This window comes from Fonsecaea pedrosoi (genome assembly GCF_000835455.1).
Source record: "Fonsecaea pedrosoi CBS 271.37 unplaced genomic scaffold supercont1.3, whole genome shotgun sequence".
NCBI lineage: Eukaryota > Fungi > Ascomycota > Eurotiomycetes > Chaetothyriales > Herpotrichiellaceae > Fonsecaea > Fonsecaea pedrosoi.
Genome location: NW_013550613.1, coordinates 4664223 through 4690016, shown reverse-complemented (window position 1 = coordinate 4690016; position 25794 = coordinate 4664223). Strand labels below are relative to the sequence as shown.

General features: G+C 52.5%; 10 protein-coding genes across 10 annotated transcripts; 5 read left to right on the top strand and 5 right to left on the bottom strand.

The window, feature by feature from the left end:
- Window positions 1–476: 476 nt before the first annotated feature.
- On the top strand, window positions 477–2208 carry Z517_05631 (uncharacterized protein; the record flags this gene model as incomplete). Its single annotated transcript, XM_013430958.1, has 4 exons — window positions 477–559; window positions 645–1049; window positions 1207–1763; window positions 1871–2208. The coding sequence occupies 4 exons, from the start codon at window positions 477–479 to the stop codon at window positions 2206–2208; spliced, it is 1383 nt and encodes a 460-aa protein (XP_013286412.1).
- A 601-nt stretch (window positions 2209–2809) lies between these two features.
- Window positions 2810–5050, bottom strand: Z517_05630 (uncharacterized protein; the record flags this gene model as incomplete). The annotated part of the gene is made up of 1 exon (XM_013430957.1): window positions 2810–5050. One exon carries the CDS (start codon window positions 5048–5050, stop codon window positions 2810–2812), a length of 2241 nt encoding a protein of 746 aa, XP_013286411.1.
- A 1175-nt stretch (window positions 5051–6225) lies between these two features.
- Window positions 6226–8123, top strand: Z517_05629 (uncharacterized protein; the record flags this gene model as incomplete). The annotated part of the gene is made up of 4 exons (XM_013430956.1): window positions 6226–6293; window positions 6356–6675; window positions 6724–7631; window positions 7683–8123. The coding sequence occupies 4 exons, from the start codon at window positions 6226–6228 to the stop codon at window positions 8121–8123; spliced, it is 1737 nt and encodes a 578-aa protein (XP_013286410.1).
- A 424-nt stretch (window positions 8124–8547) lies between these two features.
- Z517_05628 (uncharacterized protein) lies at window positions 8548–9987 on the top strand (the record flags this gene model as incomplete). Its single annotated transcript, XM_013430955.1, has 3 exons — window positions 8548–8841; window positions 8895–9524; window positions 9586–9987. 3 exons carry the CDS (start codon window positions 8548–8550, stop codon window positions 9985–9987), a joined length of 1326 nt encoding a protein of 441 aa, XP_013286409.1.
- A 784-nt stretch (window positions 9988–10771) lies between these two features.
- Window positions 10772–12207, bottom strand: Z517_05627 (uncharacterized protein; the record flags this gene model as incomplete). Its single annotated transcript, XM_013430954.1, has 5 exons — window positions 10772–10981; window positions 11075–11227; window positions 11292–11591; window positions 11654–11964; window positions 12033–12207. The coding sequence occupies 5 exons, from the start codon at window positions 12205–12207 to the stop codon at window positions 10772–10774; spliced, it is 1149 nt and encodes a 382-aa protein (XP_013286408.1).
- Window positions 12208–13560: 1353 nt separating this feature from the next.
- On the bottom strand, window positions 13561–14584 carry Z517_05626 (uncharacterized protein; the record flags this gene model as incomplete). Its single annotated transcript, XM_013430953.1, has 2 exons — window positions 13561–13813; window positions 13905–14584. 2 exons carry the CDS (start codon window positions 14582–14584, stop codon window positions 13561–13563), a joined length of 933 nt encoding a protein of 310 aa, XP_013286407.1.
- A 2232-nt stretch (window positions 14585–16816) lies between these two features.
- On the bottom strand, window positions 16817–18216 carry Z517_05625 (uncharacterized protein; the record flags this gene model as incomplete). The annotated part of the gene is made up of 3 exons (XM_013430952.1): window positions 16817–17120; window positions 17173–18037; window positions 18162–18216. The coding sequence occupies 3 exons, from the start codon at window positions 18214–18216 to the stop codon at window positions 16817–16819; spliced, it is 1224 nt and encodes a 407-aa protein (XP_013286406.1).
- Window positions 18217–21149: 2933 nt separating this feature from the next.
- Z517_05624 (uncharacterized protein) lies at window positions 21150–22364 on the top strand (the record flags this gene model as incomplete). The annotated part of the gene is made up of 1 exon (XM_013430951.1): window positions 21150–22364. One exon carries the CDS (start codon window positions 21150–21152, stop codon window positions 22362–22364), a length of 1215 nt encoding a protein of 404 aa, XP_013286405.1.
- A 140-nt stretch (window positions 22365–22504) lies between these two features.
- On the bottom strand, window positions 22505–23087 carry Z517_05623 (uncharacterized protein; the record flags this gene model as incomplete). Its single annotated transcript, XM_013430950.1, has 4 exons — window positions 22505–22600; window positions 22672–22725; window positions 22790–22905; window positions 22979–23087. 4 exons carry the CDS (start codon window positions 23085–23087, stop codon window positions 22505–22507), a joined length of 375 nt encoding a protein of 124 aa, XP_013286404.1.
- A 696-nt stretch (window positions 23088–23783) lies between these two features.
- Window positions 23784–24971, top strand: Z517_05622 (uncharacterized protein; the record flags this gene model as incomplete). Its single annotated transcript, XM_013430949.1, has 1 exon — window positions 23784–24971. The coding sequence occupies one exon, from the start codon at window positions 23784–23786 to the stop codon at window positions 24969–24971; it is 1188 nt and encodes a 395-aa protein (XP_013286403.1).
- Window positions 24972–25794: the final 823 nt, after the last annotated feature.

Below are 25794 nucleotides of genomic sequence, written 5' to 3'. Positions count from 1 at the left end.
GCCAAGTCTGGGCTGACCTCTCTACTTTTGACAAAGGCAGCCCAAACATTTGTTTGATAGTGATTTGTTTTACTTGGTTGGGAGATATCCATGTACAATTACAACTGGAGTTGATATAGGGCCATGTACTCGGGACGAGCCACGACGAGACCCATATGGGCGTCGATCGGCAGATGGTCCGCAGCACACGGCGACTCGCTAACAAGTTTGCAAGTACAAAGCATTGTGGCACCTGTGGATAATGATAATTCGTTTGTGGAGTCTTGTCTGAGCCTCGGCTAGTTGGAGTTTCACGGTTTTCCCGGCCGCGGGGGAAGGACGAGGTGGAGGAAGCCGGAGATAGTAATCAACAGCACTGGTGGCGCTGGAACAAATATCAAACTCTCCTGCTATTATTATTATCTGCACATCCGAGCTCGTTCACTATTCCTCATCTTTCCAAACATCCAGACTACCTCGTACAGCACAACACCACCATGTCCTTCCAGCAAAACGCCTACGTGCTTGGGGTGGGTCTCACCAAGTTCATCAAGCCTCGCCAATTGCGCACCTATCCTGAGTAAGTCTTACAGGAGACAACATCATCTCTAGTCTCTCACCCCACTGGAGGTGCCATACCGAGTACTGACCAAAGGCTGCTGTAGGCTGGGCCTAGAAGCCGGTACCAAAGCTCTCTTGGACGCCCACATCACATACGACGATGTTCAGACTGGCGTGGCATGTTATTGCTATGGCGAAACCACGTCTGGCCAGCGCATCTTCTACCAGTTTGGCATGACCAACATCCCCGTATACAACACCAATAATGCCTGCGCTACTGGATCCACGGGCCTGCAGCTGGCACGGACGCTGGTCCGGGGAGGCATTGTCGACGTCGTCTTGGTGATTGGGTTTGAGACCATGAAGCCTGGCGCCATCAAGAGTGTGTGGGATGATAGACCGAGCCCCATGGGCTTAAGCACGAAGTTGATGGAGGAGACAAGGGGAAAGCATGACACGCCGACAAATGCGCAATACTTTGCCAATGCTGGATTGGAATACATGGAGAAGTAAGCCACAAAGTCCCATGGACTAATCGCCTGTGTATGGGCGTCTTTCGCTGTTCGGCACGGCGTCCACCTCAGCGAGATCATCTGTGCCTCACGCGAGGGCTGTTCCCCCCTTGTTCTCGATGGACGGGTTCACTGACCAGCTACTGCATCACAGATATGGCGCCTCAGCCCGCGACTTCGCCGAAATCGGCCGCATCTCTCACGAGCACTCTTCGCGCAACCCTTACGCCCAGTTCAACAACGTCTACACCCTCGAGGAGATCGAGAAGTCGCCCATGATCCACTACCCACTGACCAAACTCCAATGCTCGCCCACCTCTGACGGCGCGGGGGCGGCGGTCATCGTGTCTCAGCGCTTCCTCGAGTCTCGACCTGAACTCAAGTCCCGCGCTATCCTGATGGCCGGACAATCTCTGATGACGGATTCTCCTAGTCTGTTCTCGCGCTCCCCGATGGACCTCGTGGGCTTCGACATGACTCGACGTGCGGCCAAGGCTGCCCTCGCCGAGGCAGGTGTGTCCGCCCGAGACGTCAAGGTGTGCGAAGTGCACGACTGCTTCTCCACCAACGAACTCATTCTGCTCGAGGGTCTTGGGTTCTGCGACCAAGGCAAGGCCCACCTCATGGTGAGGAACGGGGATATCACGTACGGTGGCAAGGGACCCGTTGTGAATCCCTCTGGAGGGTTGATCTCCAAGGGCCATCCTCTAGGTATGTCAGAGTTCCGCACCACCTTATGTGCCCTCATCCATGAACAAATCCTCCCAACAACAGTCAGACAATGTGGATGCATGCTAACCCAGCCGGGGACCAAATAGGAGCCACTGGCCTCGCCCAATGCGCCGAGCTCGCGTGGCAACTGCGCGGATGGGCCAACAACGGCCGTCTGGTCAAGGACATCGACGTCGCGCTGCAGCACAACCTCGGCCTCGGCGGCGCCGTCGTCGTCACCATCTACAAACGCGCCGACGGGCGCAAGAACACCGACGTTACGGAGACCGACGCCCAGATCGCCCAGGAGAGCGGTGTCGGGTATAACCCCGCCGTCGAGGCCCGGGGCATCACCCTCGCCGATTTTGAAAAGATCAAGAGCAAAAAGGCCCCCTCCGCGTATGCCCTCGGCGAGACGGCCGAGAAGTTGCAGGCCAGGCTGTGATCTATCCTTTGCGGTCTCTGTGATGGTGACAAGGTGTGAGAGGTGAGGTCAGGTAAGGTGAGGCTTGTGATGAATGAATTGTGCGACTTCTCTTTCCATCTGGTAAAACATTTTCTACTCTATCTAGGATTGTCCCGGCAGACCCTGGTGACCTGGCAGCTCTGCTCTGGTTCGCAACAAAAAATTATAGACACGTGGAAATAGAATGCATCGCTTCTTTTTTTTTTTTTTTTGTTGGTCTTGATCACCATTAAAACGCAGTCGAGGCCGTGCTATATTCAATAGCCGTGATGATTTACAGTCCCGTCACTGACTTAGTTAACAGGCATGTACGTATGGATGTGTGGATGTGTGCGAGATTCAACTTGATTAATTTTGTTAAATTTTGTAGATTGATATTAACACTAGCAATCGCATGGGTTACCGTATAGCTTTTGGTGCTGTAATACATGACTTTGTCTTTTCTGGGATGGCTGATTGTGGACATTCCTCTCTGTCATTCTCTCACACACTTCGAGAGCGCAGGACAGGACGTGATAAATCCTCACATCGTTTCCCGCGTGTGACTAATAAGTTGACTGACAATCCGCTGCCAGAAATCTCATTGCAGATCTTCATTCCTCCTGACGGCCAAGAACGTCAAGCTCCAGAGTTGGCGGATATCGCTCTCGGTGCCGGCCCCAACCCCGGGTGGCGGCGGCAGGACGCCCAACGGCGTGGTAACAAAGTCGCCCGTGCGGTTGTTGAAGGTCCAGCTCCACACCTCGCCCTGCAGCTGCGCGGCGTTGGCGCCGATGCTATCCCACAGAGCGTTGTACGCGCGCACGACGTTGTTGTACACCGAGGATATCCCGCACCAGGCTGGGCGGGTGGCGGCAGAGGAAGAGGCCGTCGAGTTAGTGGCGTTGCACCGCGCAAGCTGTCTCTCCAGACCCTTGGCCATCATGGACAGCTGGAAAGACCAGACCACGCAGCCGTGGTATGCCGCGTTGGTGAAGTTGGCGATCAACACGTCCGACCCCGACAGCGCCGGGTTCGCCACAATCATGCTTTGGGGTGTCATCAGGCCTGCCGGGAAGGGTCGCAGCAAGCTGTTGGCCGTGGCGTTGATGAACCGCGTCTCCTGTGCTTCAGCTTCTGGCGTGGAAGACGAGGCGTTGACGAAGAATACGCGGAAGCTGCTGTCGCTGTGCTGGACGTTGACCGACGACAGATTGTTGTAGCCGTCCAGGGCAATCGAATAGGTCGTCACGTTGCCTGATGAAGGTAGCGACGAAGCGTTGGTCGGTCCGTTGTAGAATGTGGCCGTGTCCACGAAATCTTCAAGGCGGGACCGCGCAGTCGAGGCTGTGATGTTTGTTTCAAAGAACTGTAGCGTATTCTCTTCCCAAATCTGAGCTCGGGAGTCGGCAAGCGTGCGCCAGGAAGTAGTATTGACGTTCGAGTTGTTCGGAAAGACGCCTGGCGTACGTGCTAGTTGACCAATGGCTCGTAACGCGGCAGGGACCAGAGCGGTATTGACATCGAAGGGAATCCGACCCCCTCCGAGTCCATAGGTAGAATCCCGCCATTGTCCCACGATCTGATCCGACTTCAGGTGGATAAGATTGGCTGACGTCTGGTTCTGCGCGAATGCAGCAGTGATGTTTATGATCTTCTGCGCATTGATGAGCACCAAATCCTGGTAGGTCAGGTTGCGATTTTGTATATCGACCGTGCCGGCCCTGCGGCTCAGAAAAGGACCGATGCGGGAGGGGCTGCTGTTGAAGTATTGTGCCATGAGAACCGGGAGATAATAGTCTGTGTCGATCATCGGATATGTGAAACCGGGTGCAGTGCTGGTGATGTTGTCCTGCAAGTTTAGATAGGTTGCATAGTCACCAATGGTCTCCTCGTGACAGACGGATCCGTCAGTCCGGTTGAGTCGCTCGAGGACTGCCCCAATTACGGCTTCTGTCGCGGAACCGTTGCCTTGACTCAACACCGGCTCCAGAAGCAACGTGGAGATCATGCTGTCGCGACCAAAGTAGGTGAGGAATCTCCATGCTCCCGCAAGCAATTTTTCCGTGTACGAGAGAAATGAAAGCGAAGTGGTCTGATCTGGCTGTTCGGTGATCAGGTTCTGCGAGGCGGTATTCAGGACTCGGCTCGGAGGGAGCTGCGTCAGTTGCGGGTAGTTGAAGCTCGCAGAGAACCAATAAAACCCTGCGCCGAAGCTGATGGTCTTATTCCGCTGGTTAATTGTGATGTTGGAACTCGGGTTTTCGTACGGGACCATGGTGAAGGTAGTAGTGGTAACATTGTCTAGCCACAGTCGCGAGAGGGTAGCTCCGGTGCCATTCGATCTAGTGATGTTGATCGCATCCTGAATGATTGGACGGAGCAGACTCGGGCCTTCTGTGAAGTCTCGGATGGTTCTAATACTGCCCAATATTGGGATGGTCAATGTGGCCGAGGTGTTGAACGAGATGATTCCCTGTACACCAACAAATGGGTTTGCCGAGCCTTGAGCCGTTCTGTAGACCGGACCCAACGGAGATCCTACAGTGGAATTGACAAGTTCTATGGCCAGCGATCCATTTGGGCCATTCTGGGGTTGGAAAAAGGTGCAAATACCACTGTTGCCAGCGGGCCAGGCAATGATCAGTCGAGGACCGATGATACTCAGATTTGAGTCGGGAAGTGGGCTGGTGACGACGGCTTGCGAATCACTGTTGCAGTCCGAGTAGAAATAGTTGTCATAAGGGGGGTCAGTCAAGTGCTGCGTCACAGCTGGACATGAATTTTGAGCCCAGCAAGACTGTAGCCAGAATGCAAGAACAAGAATAGAAAATGCGAGCATGGTGAGTAGTGTCTGCGGTGTATTTACCTTGGCCCACAAGAAGCGGATACTGCTCATCTACAGGAAAAGACTGAAACCTAGTAAAAAGAAATGCACGACAGGCTTTTATAGAGACCCATTCATCAGCCATGCGCTCGAAGACCGCAAAGCAGAGCTGCCGAAGGCTACCGGCGAACGATCGACAATGACATCAATGGGGAAAGCTTGCCAGAGGCAGAATGCGGAGATGCTGATCTTGCCACGTAACAGGCATGGCCAAGCGAAAGAATCAGGGAAACAGCCGAGCCCTTGACGCGTTTTTGGTCTTGGTTGAGGCGGGGAGAGAAGAATGAGAACCTTCTTTGGAGTGCGTGCGTGCGTGGCAAGCTGCGGACAATGACCACGAGGCCATGAATGAAGAGAATCGTGAAGCGAAGATCCGGATGAGAGAAAGGGAGGTGGTGGGTTGGCAGCCAATCAGAACGAAGGTTCTACTGTGGCTCATTTGCTCCGCCGCTACGGTAGCGCATATCATCAATAATGCAGCCCGCATCACAGTGCGCAGACAGACACCACAACACTCATACAACCCAATGACACTGAGCATCATGGCCGCTAACATCGACACGGGAACTGCTGTCACTACTCACCAAGTGATCGAAACCTTGACCCTCCCCTGGTGATGGACGGGGCCCAGACAAAGACACCTCTTAAACGCACGCGTCAGGCTTGTGAACCATGCCGGTAAGCTCATTGGACCTGGTCACTGGATACCGAGGTCATTTCGCTCACCCATATTCAAAGCCGCAAGAAGTCGCGATGTACAGGCGAGAGGCCGGTCTGCGCTCATTGCTCGCGACTGGGGCAGCATTGTACCTATGTTGCGCCGCCTGATCGACGCACGTCTACCCAACAAAGCCTAGACCTGAGCAATACCCCATCTGCACGACATGCTAATCCTCTTCCGCCTCAAGGTGGCCAGGACATGGTGAACCGGTGCTCCGGCGTCCATTGAGGTTGATGGGCTGACCTGTGGGCTATAGGCTGAGAGGTTTGGGGTCCTCGAAGCACGAATCGCTGAAATGTGGAAGCTCTTACCGTACGTTGCGAAATTCGAGGATAAGACGATGCATGTGGCACTGACTGTGATGAGGAGGCACCAGCCCAGTGCGGTAATACAGCCTGTTCCGTCGACAATGCTTCAGACTGCTTCACCGCATGCTGATCCCGCCACCCGGGTCTCGGAGTTGCCCCCAAGCGACAGGTATGACATTTTGACCCAATCGCGCTCTGCTTTGGCTTATGCTCAGCCTACAACACAACTAGACTTCCACCCTGGAGTGTTGTGGGTGATTTCGTCCAGCTATACCTCCAACATTGCAACTGCCAGCCACTCCCGCTGTTCTCCCCTGAGGTCCTGACGGCGACTTTCAGCTCGCGAGATCCGGAGCTATTGCTGTCTATCCTAGCCCTCGTGTCGCGCTTTGAGATGGGAAACCCCGTTGTCAGCGATGCGGATCTAGTACGCATGTTCGAACGTTGGGCAAGTCAGGCAAGAGAGCTAATAATGCGCCGGGTCACTTATGGGCCCGTTGAACTGTCCACGATCCAAGCATTGTGCCTTCTGAGCCTTGGAGAATTCAATCGTAAGTCAGCTCAGACTTGACTCTCCCAGCAATTGCTGATCGCCACAGACGGAAATACTCCCCGGGCAAGCACTTACATTGCACTGGCCACGGACCTTGTTTCATCCTCAGGACTGTCTTCAGATCACGGGAGACCCGACTATGACCGTGTTGACGACGAGCGACGCCGATGCTTCTGGAGCGTGGTGCTCTTAAGAAATCTCTATGGAGTTTCCACTGGCACTTTCTCAGCTGTGCGGGATGAAAGGACCCCGAGGTTTCCCCAAAGACCCGATCCTCCAGCAGGTACCAGCTCTCAGATGACCGATGCGGCCCTGGAGCAGCGGAGTTCATCTAATGAACCCTCGGACCTTGGCATCTTCGCGTATGTTGTGCAAATAAGTCAAATCTGGCAGAGAGCTGCCAGGTTTGCAAATAGGCGTGGATCCACGAGTACCCTCCCTGCCTGGTCACCGCAGTCCGAGTATTCACAGATTACTGCGGACCTTATGGAGCTCGAGACGCGGTTGCCATACAAGTATCGCTTTCGGCCATCACGATTTCAAAATCAAAATTGGGATCAACTGGAGAAGCATCGTGATTTTTGGGCCCCCTGGATCATGCTACAGTTACTTTACCACACCATCCTCTGCCTACTCAACCATCCGCTACTGTTGTTTCTCCGCCTGCGAAACTTCAGGCTCACCATGGTTCCGGAGGTCTTCCTTCAACACACGGCCGACCTCAATGAGACTCACACAGAATGGATCTTGCACCTATTGGACTTGTGTATGAATCATAGCTTCCATCTGCATGACCCGTTCTTGGCCCACTGCGTAGCTATTGCTGCCACAATATACCTACAGCAGAGTTTCTCCGATGACACTGAGGTCAAGGCAGCGAAGGAACGTGGCTTCAGGAAATGTGTGTCATTCATTCGAGGTTTGGGCACATGTTGGCCTTATATTGGCCAGCTTGTGAGTATTGACCAGCCTTCCGTTCTCTCCCCAACTCTCTGACTCGAACAGGTCGGTAAGATAGAAGCGTTTGAAAAGGTGGTGTCGGACTCTTTCCATGATTCTGCGTCTCAGAGGTCACCAGATACTCGCATCTTCATCGACCTCAGCTTGTTCTGGGAGATTATCGAGTCGTCATTTGTGGGAGAACTGCCCAAAGACGCAGATGTCTACTTTGGTGCCTCTCTCACATCCCATCGTCAATCGTCTTCCTCTGGAGAAGTGCTTCGCAGTCATCTTCTACCTAAACCTACTCGCCTCAATCACCACAGTACGACATCAGCCGGGTTGGCAACTGCTCTGCCTCCTCGCGACACCGTTCGAGACTCGGAGGGTCGTAACGTGGACTTTATGAGTGAGGGAGTGTCGATTTTGGCGCAAAGCTATTTTGCACAAGGACAAGATTTGGCTGGAAGTCTGGACGACTGGTGGCTTTCAGGGCACCAGAGCTAAACAGCCAACCGCATGCCTGTAATTGCATTTTATTATTGGCTGCCTATCGGACACTCTGCAATTAGAGGAAGGTCAACCATCAGGAAACCTATTCGCCCCAGCATCTAACAATCCACCGTCCATAACCTGCCCCTTCACTGACGGAAACTGCCCAGAGTATGGCTGTAACATCCGGGGCTTGTGGAGAAGCCCTCCACCAATCAAGATGTATCTGGCCAGGATCGTTGCTGGACGACAGGAATCCTTATCACCGCTTCCGTCTCCGCCTCCGAGAGCCGCTACTGCTTATAGCAGACTGAAGATGGGAGCTTCATCGGCCAGAACCACGTTTTCATCCTCAACGGAGCCGTCAACCTTCTCTCGATCAACACACACCATCTCATCTGCGGATTAACTCTGTTTGATTCGATATTGCGCTTTCGAGATGCGAGAATCACCCACTGAGTTTGCCCGAAGATACGGCATCTCGGCCAGATCCGGCTTTCTTCTTGATACCGCGCCTTTGGAACGGCTACCGGACCTCTACTACCAGCCTTGGGAGACTTTAGCAGAGAGCCTGCCTGAACTCATAACGAACGATATCATCAGGGCGAAGATCGACAACCTGCCCATTCTTGATACAGGCCGACTGCACAGCGACCCAGAATGGCAGCGAGCATATGCGGTCCTGGGGTTTTTGACTCACGCATATATCTGGGGCGGAGAACGACCTGCAGAGGTTCATCCTGAGATTATGGGTATTGCATGATACTCAGCTGACGTTTTTTACAGCGCCTCCCACCTCAACTCAGCTGCCCTTTTCTGACCGTATCTCAGCGCTTAGGACTGCCGCCAACCGCAATGTTCTCGACGCTTAGTCTTTTGAACTTTGGCTTGAAAACACCCGACAGTGATTGGGCCAACCCTGACAATCTCAAGTCGTTGCTCTCTTTCACCAACACAAAAGACGAAGAGTGGTTCTACATGGTATCCACGGCCATCGAAGCAAAGGGCGGGCCACTTGTCCTGACGATGCTTCAATGCATCCAGGCTGTGAATGACTGCGATGACAACACGATTTTAACTTGTCTTCGAGCCTTTGCGAATGGGATTGGAGAAATTGAAAATACTCTCAAACGCATGTATGAACATTGCGATCCACAGGTATTCTACCACAACATTCGACCGTTCTGTGCGGGCTCCAAGGGAATGGCAGCGGCTGGACTGCCAAATGGTGTCTTTTACGACGAGGGCGACGGCCGCGGCCAGTGGAGGCAGTATAGTGGCGGGAGCAATGCCCAAAGCTCCTTGATCCAGCTCTTCGACATCTTCCTGGCCGTTGAGCATCACGAAACGGGAGATAACAATACTCTCCGGCACAAGTCACAGGATGAAGGAACCGGCCCGAATGGATACTTACAGGTCCGTTGTTGTGTTCCGTTCTGGTGGTATACATACGGGTGAACTGACTCCGGGACAACAGGAGATGAGGAACTACATGCAACCACGCCACCGCGAGTTTCTCGGACAAGTTGAACGAATGAGCAATTTGCGGGGATACATCTCACGGGAGGGTACCCCGACGGCGCTCAGGACCGCATACAACGACGCCGTCGCGGCGTTGAGTCACCTGCGCAACAGCCACATCCAGCTCGTCGCCAGGTACATTGTCATGCCCTCGCGGAGCCCGCCAGCGGCATACATCGTGCAGCGCAAGGGTGCGAACCTGGCCACGGCGTGCTCGGCGCCGCGAAAAGCGGGAGCAGGAGCTGGGACTTGGTCCGACGACGCATCAGCGACGAGACAGTTACACGGCACGGGGGGAACAAGCGTCATGCCGTTTTTGAAGAGGACCCGCGACGAGACCCGCGAGGCTGTGCTGTAGTATATGTCCATCCACGTCCATATCCATTTCCATGTCTCATGAATGTGATACCTACATATGTATTAGGTGCTAGCGCATTAGGTATGAGACATTGGATATTCTCAATGACGACGACCATGACGATGCCAAATACGAAGACGAAGACGAAGACGCCACTAATGCAAACGGGATGGATGGTTCATATCTGCAGCTACAGTAGACCAGCACCGGCAGCGGCACAGGGTCAGCAGACACACACACACACACACACACACACACACAAACTCACTCACTCACTCATTCACTCACCGCCCTCCAGGCTCTTGTTCATAACCTAACCGGACGGGGGTCTCCATTCCCCATCCTTGTACAAGCCTTGGTCAACCCACCCAGACCAAGTTAAACGGACACGAGTACGTAAGAGGGACTCGGGTGAGACGTGTCATATCCGGCGGATACGGTCCGGCCGGAGAGGGGGGGGCGACGGAGGTGGTGGGTACTCGTAGACTTTGGGGGTGTTCCAGGGCCGATTACTCATAGATACCAGACACGCCAGAGTACCTCGTAATAGTGGACAGAGTAGAGTAGAGTAGGCTCGAGTAGAAGAGGGTAAGTGGCGACATCGTTCCCATGACTTGGGGGGCTCGTGCCGTCAGAGGTATAGATGGTTACATGCACACTCACACTCACAAAACACCCAAGCACGTACACACAGCTCTTTGCCCAAAACGATATAGATACCTACCTCCCTAGATATAGATATAGCTGCGACGGGTAAAAACTCTACCAAAAAAAAAAAAAATAACTACGACTCGGCACCAAGTTTCCAACTCGGCTGCCTCGCCTTTTCGCGTCGGTCCTCCTTGCGTTGTCCATACCACCAACAGATCAAGGTCAGAACCGTCAGCGGCATGGTGATGACCCAGTAGATCCAGAATCGGTCCGAAATCAGCCAGTGTTTCTCGCCCGTGGTGTCGTTGACGTTGAGGGTGAAGAAGCTCATGCTGAAGATGGTCTGCACGGTCGGTTGGGCTGTCAGCTGTGCCGGGCATAACAAATTGTTCGAATCTGTCGAGACCCTTGAAGGACGGGAGGAGGAAATACTTACGCAGACAAATGTGGCTGGCAGGAATGCAAGCGTAACCACTGCAATCGTCTTCATCGATGCACTGTCCTTCCTTGCCGCACTGCTGATATCGACTGTCATCCTGCTAATCATGACCGTCTCCCGTGTATCCCGTTGGACGACGAGGTTGAAGCCCTAGTCGGTCATAAGGAGTTAGCTAAGGAGTTCTCGGTGAAGAATCGAATCCGGCCACTCGTACCAGGTTGATCTCATTGGACAGCCTCTCGTTCAGAGACGTGGCTCGTCGCCCAAAGTTCTGGAGCAGTCCCAGCCAGAACCGCATCTCATTGTGGGGGCAATCTGGCTTTGCCAAACGGCCGGTGGTCGTACGTCGACAGTCACAGACGTTCCCGGAACCAGAACGGTAGTCACCCAACAGCGTGTTGAGCGTGTCGACGGCCACGGCCAGTACTTCGCAGGTGTGAATGGTGTGTCGAGCGAGGTCATGCAATTGGGCAAAATCGAGGACCGAGTCGACGTAGCGAGCGGCGGATCGGGTCTGAGGATTTCATAGAGCGGTAAGCACATCGATCTGCCCCCGAGAACAATCTGTCGAAATACCTTTTCAATCTCCCTGATCTGATCCCTCAGTGTCCACACCGAGACATCGTACAGCCTTGATACCTCTGCGACGATCGCGCTCTGCAGGAATCCCATACCCTCGTTTGGCGGATGATGGCTCTCCTGCGAGTTGAGTGCCTCGAGGAGTCCATCCTGGAATACTGGTGGGGTGTCGATGCAAAAGGCCACCGAGCCGCCAGTGGAGAGAGTGTAGGTGAAAAATCCCATCTCATACCAGTCGTAAGCGTAGACTTGCTGCGAGGCATTTGCGCCGCCTCTCAACTGCTTGATCAGGAACTGGAACCACGAGGCTGGAACCCAGATCTATTAGATATGTGAAGCCAGAGCCTACCTTCAACTGGATGAGAAGGCTACTTACTGTCCACCAACGTCGTCTGGTCTTTGTCGAGGCTATGTGAACTTCCTGCATATCCGTTGGCTTCGTGGCAGGTCTTTGTCCATAGCATTGGCGGATATGCCCAGTCGGCGCACATAAGATCCCGGAGTTGTTTGTCTTGTTTCAATGCATCCCATTTACCGAACCTGAGCGACATATATGTCAGATGCCTTGACCTCGTAAACACTGGTGTGTCGAGGGCTCCTACACAAATTGAACCCCTGGCTCTGGCCGTGTCTGCCAAATAGTTAGATTCCTCCATATGCGCACATATTTTCCTATCGATGACCTACCTTGAGAAATACATCTGCATCGACAGAGTCCTTCTTAAATTTGCCGTCGACTGAACATGTGTCCCACGGTCAGTTCGTCGGTTCTTCCTGTTAACGCTGGTGTAGGCACGCACCTTGTTTGAAGATTATGAAAGATTCCATGCTCTAGACTCGCGATATCTAGTATTCGCCACGGAGAATGACATGATATTCCCCCCTCGCTCCAGAGAGAAAAATTGAAAGAAAGACAACCGACATCGTGATGAGGCTGAAGATGCCTACTCGACCGACCTTTGCCGAATATGCATGTTCGTTTGGCCTAGTGGGGGCGGTGAAATAGGGGCGAAATGGTGGCTTGAGGCGCCAAATCAGATTCTGGAACAGCCATTGCAGGTGTCGCACAAGCTAGCAATAAATCACGTTGCTGCGCCTTGCCTGACCGCCTGAGTCTATAACAGGCGATGGCCGTCCAGAGAGCTATTACCCTACTGCCCTGGATGCTCTTTGACGGTAGGTAGGGTATCGATAATCCTTGCGCACAACGCAAGTATTTCCCTTTGCAGACTCTGATGGCTTTCCCCGCGATTGAAGTCTCGGTGAAGAAAAGCTCAATGTCTCTCCCCAAATAGCTCCTGGTTTGACCATTGTTGTCCCATGCAGCACCTGGAGAGCCGGTCTCGGGTGTCTCCCTCTGGGACGATAAGAATGGTGGATGCGGGATGATCGATGCCACTCGCACCCGAAGACTGCTGAGTCGTAGCGAGGAGAGTGAGGACCAGGGGTGAAGTCGGAGCGACGATGACTGGGTCTTCTGTTGTTGAATCAGAGGCATCGAGAGACGGCAACCTCAGAATCACTCACATTGACGGTAGCGTATTCTTTGAAGCGGAGCTTACAGGCAATCGTCAAATGTGACCTGCGTTGAGACGACCTATCCACGGAGACTTGGGTGCAGTATCCGCAACACAGTGGTGTGTGGTGAGAGTGAGTGGCATGTTTTTGCGCAGGACAATCGATGGAGGTAAGAGATGTTGTACAACTGAAAAGAAAATCAAACGGATGAGAAAATGCCTTGCAGCTTTTGTCTCCCAGCATCGCAGCCTCGCAGGCAGGTGAGCCAAGGCATCACCCAAGAAGGTCGGGAGACCGACTGACGATCTACATACAGCTTGTACTGTATGGTCTTCCTTTCTTATTGCCATAGTCCTCCCTTCCTCGTTTTCCTCATCACCACCAACTCACGAGCAGATCGTCCTCTTGAGAAACGCCACCTCCTTGGGATGCAAGATATCCCTGGCTGGACCCATCAACTCGTAATGATCCGCGTCCACCAGAACCACTTCCTTTGGCTCACTGAGCTTCGCGTACCACCTCATGCACATATCCGGAGGACAGTTGGTATCCCTCGAGGCCACTTCGAAGAGGACGGGCGTCGGGGTCAAGTTATCGAGATGTGAAACGGGCAAAGCAAATGTCGAGACGTCTTCGAGGCTATTTTCGGGAAATTCCATCTGTCAGCTCTGAGGAGAGCTATCCGGACAACCCTCCCGTGAACAGAAAAAAAGGGACAAGAGAAACTCACCTTCGTACAGTCACCTCATTCTTCCATCCCGATCCGTTCGTCTCCCATTTGGAGAAAAAGTTCCACGACTCCTGACTCGGCAGCATCGCCTGCGCTCCAGGCTCCATGCTCACGACGGGCACCTTGATCGCCTCCTTCCCCTCAGCCCGCGCAAGCCGATCCATCTCAAACAAGCCCTGGATGGCCAATATGGCGTGAGGTGGTGCCAGCCTTCTCACGACCTGGGTGCCGTCCATGCCCGGACCCAGTGCGACCACAGCCTTGACCCGTCGATCGGTGGCCGCCACATACACGGCCTCAGCGGCAGAGAGGGAATACCCCCACAGGGCAATCTTGGACCTGTCGACCTCCTCCCTGGTCTGCGCGTATGTGATGGCGTCGCGCATGTCGTTGCTCTGCAGCCAGGTTATGACCTCCTGTCTGGGTTGGCCAGAGCCAGTATCCGAAGAACCGAACCCTCGATGATCGTATGCCAGACAAGTGATGTGAAGTTCCTCGGCGAACTTTGTGGCCACCTCTGACAAGCCCATCTCCTTGACACATGACAAGCCGAGGGTAAGGATCAGGCAGGGGAGCTTCGCTGGTGTTGAAGCGCCCGTGGCGGAGGGGGAAGGGGTGAAGAACCAGCCGCGGAGGGTCACACCGTCCGAGGTTTTGAAAGAGACGTCTGTTCGAGGCATCTTGTGTGGCTGGTTGTGATAGACTGTTAGAAGGCGGCTACTAAGAGGAGGAGGGAGTCCTTGTGTCGATGCTCAAGTCGTTATATCGAGACTGCTGGTCGGAAGAGTGAGAGGGAGTCGCCACGAGCAGTCATGTCTCTTGCAGCGCTGAGTACAAACAGATATATATACACACACACAGACACACACTACTTGAGACTCCGGGATCAGACATCGTAACCCACTTACTCACTCACCTCCCTTCCTTCCAGAACACCAGGCCCCTTGTCCACCTAGCCATCCTCGTGAGACGCGGAATGCAACGTGAATCTCCCTCCGTCCATTAGAGGCAGGTACTTCTCCGTACTGCATACGAGTATTACATTGGTACAGTACCAAAAGTCAGCAGCGGCTTTTGTCGCTACCACGGGAGCTAGTCAATTAGTTTTACCCATCTCCCCCATCTCCCTAGCTACCTAAAGTACTTCCTTGGTATATCTATGTATGTGTATGTATGGTTGCCACCCAACCGAAGCCACCAAGCTAAGGCAATGTGGCGGCAATCTGACAAGATCTTCTTCCGCCCAATTCGGCCGAGAAGAGATGAACCCTGCTGGGCGAATGGTATGAACAGTTTCCCGCTCCACCAAAGAGGTCAGATACATTCATCATTGTATGTAGATCGACAGGAAGGGGTTATGAAATGGTAAGAATTGGTTACAGAGAAGGATCAATGTGTACAGGACGTACATACCTACCCCGGAGATGGGTAAGAGTACTCACGACACAGGCAAGGAACAAATACCTGCCACTGACCGTCCGTCAGCACTTTTTCCAACCTCTCTTCTTCTAATAATAATATACAGCACGAACATTTGTAACCTCGAAACCCAACCCCATCTTACTACCCAAAAGAAAGCTGCTGAGAGGAGAGTGGAGGCCGATCATCGTGAGTGTGAGTGTGTACCTGAGTGGTACATACTGTAGGTATGTACATAGGTGGTGCATAACCTCGCTGCTCTACCATCTTTGTGTCTTGGGAGAAACGTCGCCGCCGCCCTAACCTTTTTTCCCTTTCCTCCTTATCCTTTTTGGACACTTCTCACCACTATCATTGCTGCGATGTCCTCCAGCGGCCGCATTTTCACGGGGATAGCGGCCGCGGTCCTCTATGTAAGCCGTCGAAGCTTTGTACCGTCGGTCAACCTTGTCGCCACTCAGATAATATCACAGCCTCGCCAAGGCGCCATGATGTGATGCGATGCTCTCGATACATCGATGTGTCTTTTTCAGACAACAATAATTGCTGACGAGGGATCGATCTCGTTCTCTCCCCCTCTCTCTCCCTGCGTGTGTGTCTCGCTCTCTATCAAGCTCCTCCGTATTATCGCAGCACGGTTTAGAATCGAGAGCTAGAGCTAGAGCTAGTAGAATTCAAACTCGTGCGCTGAAGCCCTTTGCCATTCTGGTCTCTTCTTACCTCGTACGTACATGTACCTCTCTTCTCCAGAAGTATGTGGAGCCGTACGGGGGTCCAGTGTTGCTGACCAAGACCTCATCTGCTCATCATCTATGTACCCCAGAGGCCGTGACTGCTCGAATCCTGCCATCTGCATTCTGCATCCTGCATCCCGTCATCACCTTATCATAAAAAGGCCCCAGGTGGATAGGGGCTCATCATCATCGTTGTGGAGACCGCGAAGTTGCTGTCAAGATTGCACGACTAGAAATAGAGCACGCTGGTGCTGACTGCACTCAACGGCACAAAATATGTCACTACTACGAGAACATCGCCTGGCCTACCGGCAAGAATAGCCCATCTCCCTCCCAGCGTGGCATTGACGGTGAGGACAAATGCTCGCGGCGCCAGAGAAAGGTGAAGGCGCAGGCGAACAATGGACAGAGAAGAGTCGCACCAACTCAATAGTCAAAGAAAACATGTTTCATTTGTATGCCTATCCACACGCAAGCGAGCTCGGATGAGCCCTGTTCGCTCTCAACCACAATCTGCCAGTACTAGATCTTTCCCAACACAAGAAACCCAGGACCCCACACGCCAGATGCGCACGCGCATTCTTTGGTTTGGTGGAACCGAGTCGCAAGTTTCCCCCCTATCTTGTTGTTTTGTTTCGTTAAAAAGAGAGTTGATCGCTCGAAAAAGGGCCTGACAAGCACTAGGATCGAGACATCACCCGTCGGATATTAAGCTATTCTAAGTCGAGCGGAAAAGCAACGCCAGAAAACCCCAATGCTTTAGAGGAAGAACATGGCAGCGACCAGAGCGCTGAGGCCAGTCATGGGTGCCGCAGGACCAAAAGCAACTGCCGCATTGCTGCTGCTACCGCTATCCGAGCCGCTGGTCGAAGTGGACGAGGTACCACCGCTGGTGGCAGAGGGGTTGGTTTCGGGGTTGGCCTTGCTGGTCAGGCAGGTATTGACACCCTTGATAACACCATTGTCATGAGCCTGGTCGAAGAGCTCGCAGATGGTTGAATTGGTCGAGGTAGTCTGCACGTTGGACCCGCCTCGAACGTCTTGGAGTTTGTTCATGACGACGCTGTAATCTCATATTAGCACAACTCTCCAGAACAGCGTTGCGAAACACGTACCTGTTGAAAGTTCCGGCAAAGTCGAGAGCGCCAACAATAGTCTGCAGTTTGGGCAAGCCATCAATCGACTTCAAGTTCGTGTTGTTTGCAACCAGGAAGCCACCGCCAATGGTGGTGAGCGAAGGGAAGGAGAAGCTCGCCAAGTTGGGGCTATCAACAATCGCCAAAGTACCGCCGGTCTGAGTCAGGTTGGGTGCAGCGAACGTCTTGAAGCTGTCCGAGTAGAAGCCCATGGACCCGGCCACGTTGGAAAGAGAAGGCAGGTCAATCTTGCTGACGTTGCGGAACGTCAAGTTAGCTGCATCCTGGAGATTTGGGAACGAGATGGCCAGGTCACGGCCATTGGCAGAGAATGAGAGGGAGTTCGTGACGTTGGCCAAATCATTGACGTTTACGTCGGTCAGGTAGGGGTTGTTATTAATATTCATGCTCCCGACAGCTGTCAATTCGATGCCATTAATGTTGTTCAATTGGGTGTTCGAGATGTAGACATTGTTCGCTCTCTGAATGCCTTGGGCCATGTTAAGGCTCTGCAGCGCAGGGAGACCGACCCAGTTGATATTGGCAACACCAGTGAGAGAGGCAAAGGACAGGGTAGAGAGGATGGTCAGGCCGTTCAAGGTCCACGTTCCTTGGATGGTGTTAAGCTGATCCGAGGTAATGGCAGTCAGCTGCGTTGCATTGTTGCAGGTCAAGTCGCCGGTGATCTGTTGAACCCCGTTGAGAGCAATTTGCCCTGACGCGCTGGGGTCGATGATAACATCTCCATCATAGGTTTCGCAGTCTGCGATTTGCTGCGCATCCGCGCTACTCTTGATTGTGATGGAAGGACCATCGCAAATATCGTTGTTGCCACCACCCTGAGCTAGAGGAGTATTAGCTTTGTTACGTTTTCTCAACCTCTTCTCTTTCCCAGTACTAAGGACCGTCTCTTGCGCAAATGTGCCATTGTCTCATAGATCAAACTATGCAGGAAAGTGAGGACGTACCCAACACTGAACTCGCGATGGCGAGGACGGGAAAGATGAATCGAGGGAAAGTCATGGCGTTTAAGACCAGCGGTAGCTGCAAGTAAAGGTTAGTAGGCGTCCTTATGCATTTGCACGCTGAGTGATGTGACAGAAAGAAAGGGTTGTTTGAGGTTTGGCAGAGGTGAAAGTGACGGTGACGCGGTCTTTCGACAGCAACACACGAGACCCGAGAAGAAACGAAGGGCGTGGATTGTAATATCACTAACCTGCAATGCAATATTAAAAGAGGATAGAAGCGTGAAGCTGGCTTGGGCGACTCGTAAAAAACTTTTGAGTAGTAAAAGAATTAATCTGGAGCCCACAGGTAGAGAAGACAACGATGGGATAAATTTCAGCTTCAGCGAAGGAGAAGCTGGTTTGTTGATGGTTGTTGCTTTGGAGGAGACTGTTAACACAACACAGCCGGCGGCAAGGACGACTCTTTCTGCTCGAAGAGTCAAACGCGTGGCTGGTTCCCTTTAAAGGAGAAGATAGAATGGGAATGTAGAAAGGAAAAAAAGTAGCAGCAACGACAGGCTGTTGTGCAGTGCAGGCGGGTGCGCGAAGAGAAGGGGATGGCAGGGAAAATACACGCAGTGAGGAATTGGCAATTGAAGGGATTATTGGGGGAAGGCAAGAATGGGATTGAGTTGACCGGGGGGTCACTGATTGGCCGAGTGATAGCACCTCCGAATTGGCCCAGCTTAAACATCCGGTGTGGCTAGCTAGTGGGCCAGAGGCGAGCCCTGGTGTCCTGGGTGGCCCTGTGTTTGACTGTATTGATGGGCTGCTACCCGCAAGTCCAGGGGTCCTCCAAGTCGCTACCCTTGTCTGGCTGGTTAAACCAGGGGGAGCCTCCAGCTGCGGTTTGGCTGTCAGTGGTCGGGTTTTTGGGGACAGCTGCTGCAGTTGCCGTCGCAGGTGGAGCCTTGCGGAGTCTGAGTTGCATCATTAGCGCAGCCTAGAAAGTCACAGAGGGAGAGAAAAGGAGATGGTTTGTATTGTTTCTGTTTCGTCACAACAACATCTGCCACCATACAGCGCCCCCGAGGCACCATCTTTCATCTTTCCACCAACCGCGTTGCCTACTTCAGCCACTTCACGCAGCCCCAAGTCCACACACATGTTGCAAACCCCGAATTCCTGCCTCTACCGGATCGTCCTCTTGGCCATAGACTCTCCAGACCTTGCCTAAAATCCCCCTCAAATCTGAGACACTTGACGCTTCAGAATGGGGCAGATGTTATGTACTAGCCACGTTCAACCAAAAGACGAAGGATAAACTGGATAAAACATGCATTTCGCTCTGATAACGCCACGCTTGCAGAGTCCTTGTCAGGGTGGACCAACCGCCATTTCGCTTGTGATACCTTTCTTTTCCGCTGCGGACACATCTGCGAACTATCGATCCGCATGTGAAATATACACATCAAAGGTCGCGTGCAAAGCTTGTTGCACTCAACCAACGGCTGTCAACGCCTCGAAGGCGCGCTGCTTGTCCGAAGAGAGTCTAATTGAGAAACATTGGAGTATGGTCTAATAACAAGCAATGTTCATCGCCAAGCAAGAGAGACACTGTAGATATTCGAGATTATGAGAGCGCAGATCGAGGGTTCCCAACCTTACTGCTGAAGACGAGGTATCTCAATTACCGTCAGAATTAGTGGTGCCCTATGGAGTATTTTTTATCTTTGGGTCTACGAGTATCTGGCACGAAGCAATGATAATCCCGTTATTTCCTGTCAATGCTCTGGCCTACGCAAACATGTGGAACCTCAGCTCGTGCGTCGACCTCAAGTTTCATGTCCTGCCCAGCTTTACCTGATCGTCCAGAGCGAGTACTTGTCTTGGTGTAAAATGATTCACTATCGATCATGATGTTCCTCTGCCGACTAGTCATCCAGGTTTCTGATAACCTCCCGAGCCATCGCCCATCCAACACTCGCCCGATCGGCAAAACGCGCGACGAGTGACCCTACCGTGATGGGATAAGGTCCCCCACACTTGTTCCACCACCCGCTTTAGTGCATTTGTTTGATGACAGTACAATACGCCCCCCTTCCCTCCACTGATCCTGGGACAGGTTTCCGCCACAGAGATAGAGCCTTTCCGTCTTGGGTCGTCCACTTTCGACACTCAGGCTTCAAATTTCCATCAGATCCGATCAACAAACTCAGCTGGTGGATCGCCTTGGACTGATGAAGCATTGTCCGATATTAAGGTCATGAAAGCAAGACAAGATCTTCAGGTGAGAGATTGTTGTAGTCATGCTCTGGAACACACCACCAACACCGTCTTAGAAGACAGTTTGACGGGCGAGCGACTTTGTTGAAGCTCCCGCCCGGTGGCCGCGTAATCCGCTACTAGCCCTTTAGAAAACCGAATCCCCGGATCGTGAACGGCGGCACAACGGGAACTTGCGTCCTCAGATACACATCGCACGACATGACACGTTCTCTGCTGCATCCTCCCGAGGGCCTGTGTGAACCCAAGGAGTCATCCTGGCTTCAAAACCACAGCATACCGTTTCAAACTGCAGAATGTTTGATGTAAGTAAAGATCAATGCAAGCAGCCCGGATGGAAACGAGTATCTCGATTAATCCCTATCGGCGGCTATTGGTCCGGAACAAATCAGTGGCTTATGTCAGCCACGCAGTGCTCAGCCACTACAGCCACAGTTCTTGGCGCCGGCAGCAGGCACCGAGAACGCCTGAGCCAATGAGATCCAAGGCCATGCATGGTTTCAGGAGGGAATATATCGTCACTTCATCCAACATCCAAGATGGCATTAAATATCCATTGCTCTTCGATCTCTGGCTGCTGATTCAGAGAGTCTGGACGATACGGACTTCTGGTCACTCCCAATCGCGACTGATATATACTTGACCTTGCCAAAGTCACTCCAATTGAGCAGGATTACAAATGTACGGAGCTCCCATTGTTGAATGATAGTGCGGTTTTTCGTCATGTCAGTCCGGCGATCTAACAGGATTGCGTCAATCGCCATCTCTCCAGCCTTGGAAAGTCCTGAAAACGTGGTCAACGGGTCAAAGAAACGGCGGGTAGTTTCACAAGAGCAAGATTCCAATGCCAAAAAACAAAAGGCCCGTGGTGCAGTGGTGCAGACAGCAGTTGAAAATGCAAAGAACCAACTCGTCAATGGAGAGGCCAGCAATGGATCCGAGTTCAAAGTGCCTGTCACGCCTGTGAAAAAAGCCAATGCACGAAGAGTTCCGGCCAAACAGTCCAAGCAACCCCCCTTAACTCCGACGCCCAGTCTCGTCAATGTTATCAGAGCTCCTTATAGCTCTGGGGACATTGACGACGCAACCCCTCCTCCTGATCGACCTGTTGAACCACACATCACCAATGCTCCATTGGTCACACCTGGAGGAACCCAGCATGTCGCGTATGAAGACATACTACCAGAGTCGAGCCCCTCCAAAACCGGCCTTCCTCGGCCGATAGCGACCACAAACACACTTCTAGATCAAGCTTGTGCTCATCTCATCAGTGTCGACGAACGCTTGAAACCCGTGATCGAGAAGTATCCGTGCCATATATTCTCCCCAAAGGGTCTGGCCGAAATCATCGACCCTTTTCGGTCACTTTCAAGCGGGATTATGGGCCAACAGGTCTCAGGCGCCGCCGCCAAATCCATCAAGAACAAGTTCATTGCGTTGTTCAACGAGGATGGAGGTGAAGAAGCGCAATTCCCAACACCAGCTCAAGTTGCTGCTACGGACATTGCCCGGTTACGCCTTGCGGGCTTGTCTCAACGCAAAGCGGAGTATATCCAAGGCCTAGCCCAAAAATTTACGACGGGGGAACTCACCAATGAGATGCTCATGAAGGCTTCAGACGAAGAAGTCATGGAGAAACTCATCGCGGTACGCGGCCTGGGTAAGTGGAGCGTAGAGATGTTTGCCTGCTTCGGACTGAAGCGGCTCGACATCCTTTCGACCGGCGATCTGGGGGTGCAGAGGGGTATGGCTGCGTTTTTTGGCAAAGACGTGAAGAAGCTCAAGGCAAAGGGCGGGGGAAAGTGGAAATACATGTCTGAGCAGGACATGCTCGAGAAAAGTGCGCCGTTTGCGCCGTACAGAAGTTTGTTTATGTGGTATATGTGGCGAGTGGAAGATGTTGATGTCGATGTCATGCAGCAGTCTACACTCACGTAGAGATGGTGTCAATATATGTGAGATAGCACATGGGGTTCTTTCCGAGCCCTTTTTTCTTTGTATGGTATGTACAATAATTCAGCATTGAAATCCTCTTCGGATTCCGCCCAGCCGCCGTGTTGGCTCCCCAAAGCGCCACTTCACTTTCTTGGTTCAACAGTCATGGTTTCCAAATCAGCACGCTCCTTCATTTCTCTCTCGATTTCCTCGATGATTGGGCTCAGGTATGGGATATCCTATAAGCAGTGAGTGAGCAAAGCGAATCTTCCGGATAGCTTGGTGTGGTGTAGTGGGAAAAAATCCTTACGTCTTCAGGCTTTGTGTGCTCCGCAGGTGGGAGTAAATGGTGCGACAGAGAGCACTGTGACAAAAGGCCGTTAGCTACACTCTGTCCTCCTCCTTTTTCATTGCATGTTATTCGTTACCTGGAAAGCTCTTCTGAGGCGGAAAACTCGATCGTAGGCTTCTTTAGGGGGCAGTCGCTTGAGAGCGAGCTGGACGGTATCGTTTTCTTCGGGGATCAAGTCGTCATGGCGTAGACCTGCCAAGAAGGTTAGCATGGGAATAGCATGACATGGAAGATGAAGCTGTTCTTCATGAGGGTTGTTACTCACCTAGTGATCTGTAGCCGGCAGTGTTGACGTACCAGTTGGCTAGGGGTGTCATCCACCGCTTGAGCCATGGCCGCTTCAGAATGTAGGGTGCTAACGAGGGGGCGGACATATTGAGCCGCTGTCGAGAATATCTCCTGGTGATATCTTGCAACCAAGCTACTGGGAGAATGCTCGAACTCGTACAGAAGTTGAAGTCGTTCGCGCAAAGACACACAGCCTGGAGCTCTCGGGGCCACCAATTAGCGACCAGAGCGGAAGCTTGGCATTGACTCGGGATTTACAGCGTTTCTTATTCGCTTGAATGATTGTCCTTGGTTTCTCCGTTTATCGCCCATTCATTCGATTCATTCCCCAATCCACCAATCCACCCGAGAAGCATCATACCTCCTCTGCTATCCTCGTACCTCCCCCATCACATCATATCGCCCCGACTTTCTCACCTTTCCAACCAACGTCTCCTCCCATCCACCCACTCGTCACCAACATCCTTCCTACCTCCCCAAGCTTCCATCTCACTCTCACTTGGATTACTACATGGCCGTACCCGTCAATCGCTGACAAGAGCTTTGCTGCTCTCTGTCGGCTACACACTAGGTTGGGCGGACCCCGCAGTTTCCAACTCCATCGACGCTGCAGCGGTCCAGCGGTCAACAGTGCAACACAGCAATAAAGCAACACGCACAAGCTACTACTCTGCTGTGGTTTACATCCTCTCCCCAAAGCTCGTCCCTCTTCCGCCATGAGCTTGTCATATGGGCATTTCGTGTCTTCCCCTTGTTGAGATCAGCGAAAACTCACCCTTCCAATGTCCTTTGATCGAGAACCTGAACAAACCCCTGCCATCTTAACGCCCCAATCACTTCGGCCGTCCCAATATGCTACGCCGATCGACCAAAGCAACTTCTCATCGAATATGTCTCCATCTCCTTCGAGAGACTCCGTTGTCGCCCGCATCCAGATACAGTCGACACAAATTCCGAAGGCGTGGGTATCTCCCATCTGCGGCGCCGGCGCTGGATTCGCCTCGGGGATTGTCACTTGCCCGCTTGATGTGATCAAGACAAAGCTTCAGGCACAAGGCGGGTTCACTCAAAGACTACAGTCTAAGAACCCATATGGCGGTATTCAACAACCATACAAAGGCATCATTGGCACTGGCAGCGTGATATGGCGAGAAGAAGGTATTCGTGGCATGTACAGAGGCTTAGGACCTATGCTGTTAGGGTATCTACCAACATGGGCTGTCTATCTGACGGTGTACGAGAATACTCGAGAGTTCTGGTACGACCAATGTGGCAGCTGGTGGGTGGCTCGCTGCTATTCATCCCTCACCGCCGGCGCCTGTTCCACCATCTTGACAAACCCCATTTGGGTCATCAAAACCCGGTTGATGTCGCAATCCAACAAATCCGCTGCCGCCAGTGATGGAATGCGTGCCCCTTGGCACTACACTTCTACAGTCGACGCCGCTCGCAAAATGTACCGCACTGAGGGACTTCAATCGTTCTATTCTGGCCTGACACCTGCCCTGCTGGGTCTAACTCACGTTGCAATTCAGTTCCCTCTGTACGAATTTTTCAAGATGAAGTTCACAGGGTTCGGCATGGGTGAGCATCCGCCCGAAGATAGCACCTCAAATTGGCTCGGTATTTCTGCTGCCACATTTCTGAGCAAAGTCTGTGCATCAACGGCCACTTACCCTCACGAGGTTTTGCGTACTCGGCTACAAACACAGCAACGCAGATCTGCGCTGACAACGTCAGATGGGATGAAAGTCCAAGCGCGCTACTCGGGCATTTGGCACATGAGCAAAGTCATTCTCAAAGAGGAAGGATGGCGTGCATTCTATGCGGGCATTGGCACAAATCTTATCCGGGCTGTGCCGGCGGCCATGACCACCATGCTGACCTATGAGTGGTTGCGCAATCTCATCACTCGGGCACAGGAAAAGGGCGAAGAGCTGAAGAAGCCTACCGAAGAGTACCCTATATGAGCAGAAAAGATTGATCTGCTCATGAAAAGAACTAACTTGCCCTGGTATTGCTGGTGTTGGAATCCCACTCCCAATCCTGTGCATCTTGTGAGGCACACGGAGCCTCTGGTGGGTGTCCACATTGGACTCGATCATTTGCTGTCGAAGTCGAAGTCAACACCTGAATGGTTAGAATTGAACTGGATCAGGGCTGGACTCTATCCTCATATGTTGAGGAAAACTATCCCCACACCTGCAACGATGATCATGCTGAGAAGAACAATCGGGCGAAAACACCCGGCGAACACATAACATTCGTCAGCCAATTCCACGCTTTATCTCGGCATGTCTCATTAAGGACGATGCACAAGAGGGAAAAAATCCCCCCCATAATAATATCAACAACAGCACCTATGCTGGAATCAAGCTAAGAGGAGAGAAGACAACGCAAGATTTGTCTGAGACAACAAACCTATTCAGAGGGCGTCTAGATGGGACACCGTCTGCGTAAGGTATTTTGATGTACGGGCAAGAAGACGAGAGAAACTGTGAGTCGAGCTCGGGCTGAAGGAGGCAAGAGTCTGAGCAAACAACAAGACTTGGACCAACACAGGCTGGATAGCGATGCCAGCGGGTCTGCAGGATCACAAAGGGTGATATACAGTTCCACCTGATGTGCTGTGATTCTGACAAGTGCCCTCTCTTTTTATAACGTGCTGGTCATAGTGGAGCAAGTTGAATTGTGTATGCAAGCACCTGTATAAGATTATGACATGAAATGAAATCATTGCCATTTCCATGGAGTATGCCATGCCTCGTCCGCTCTGAGATACTACTTGGAGTA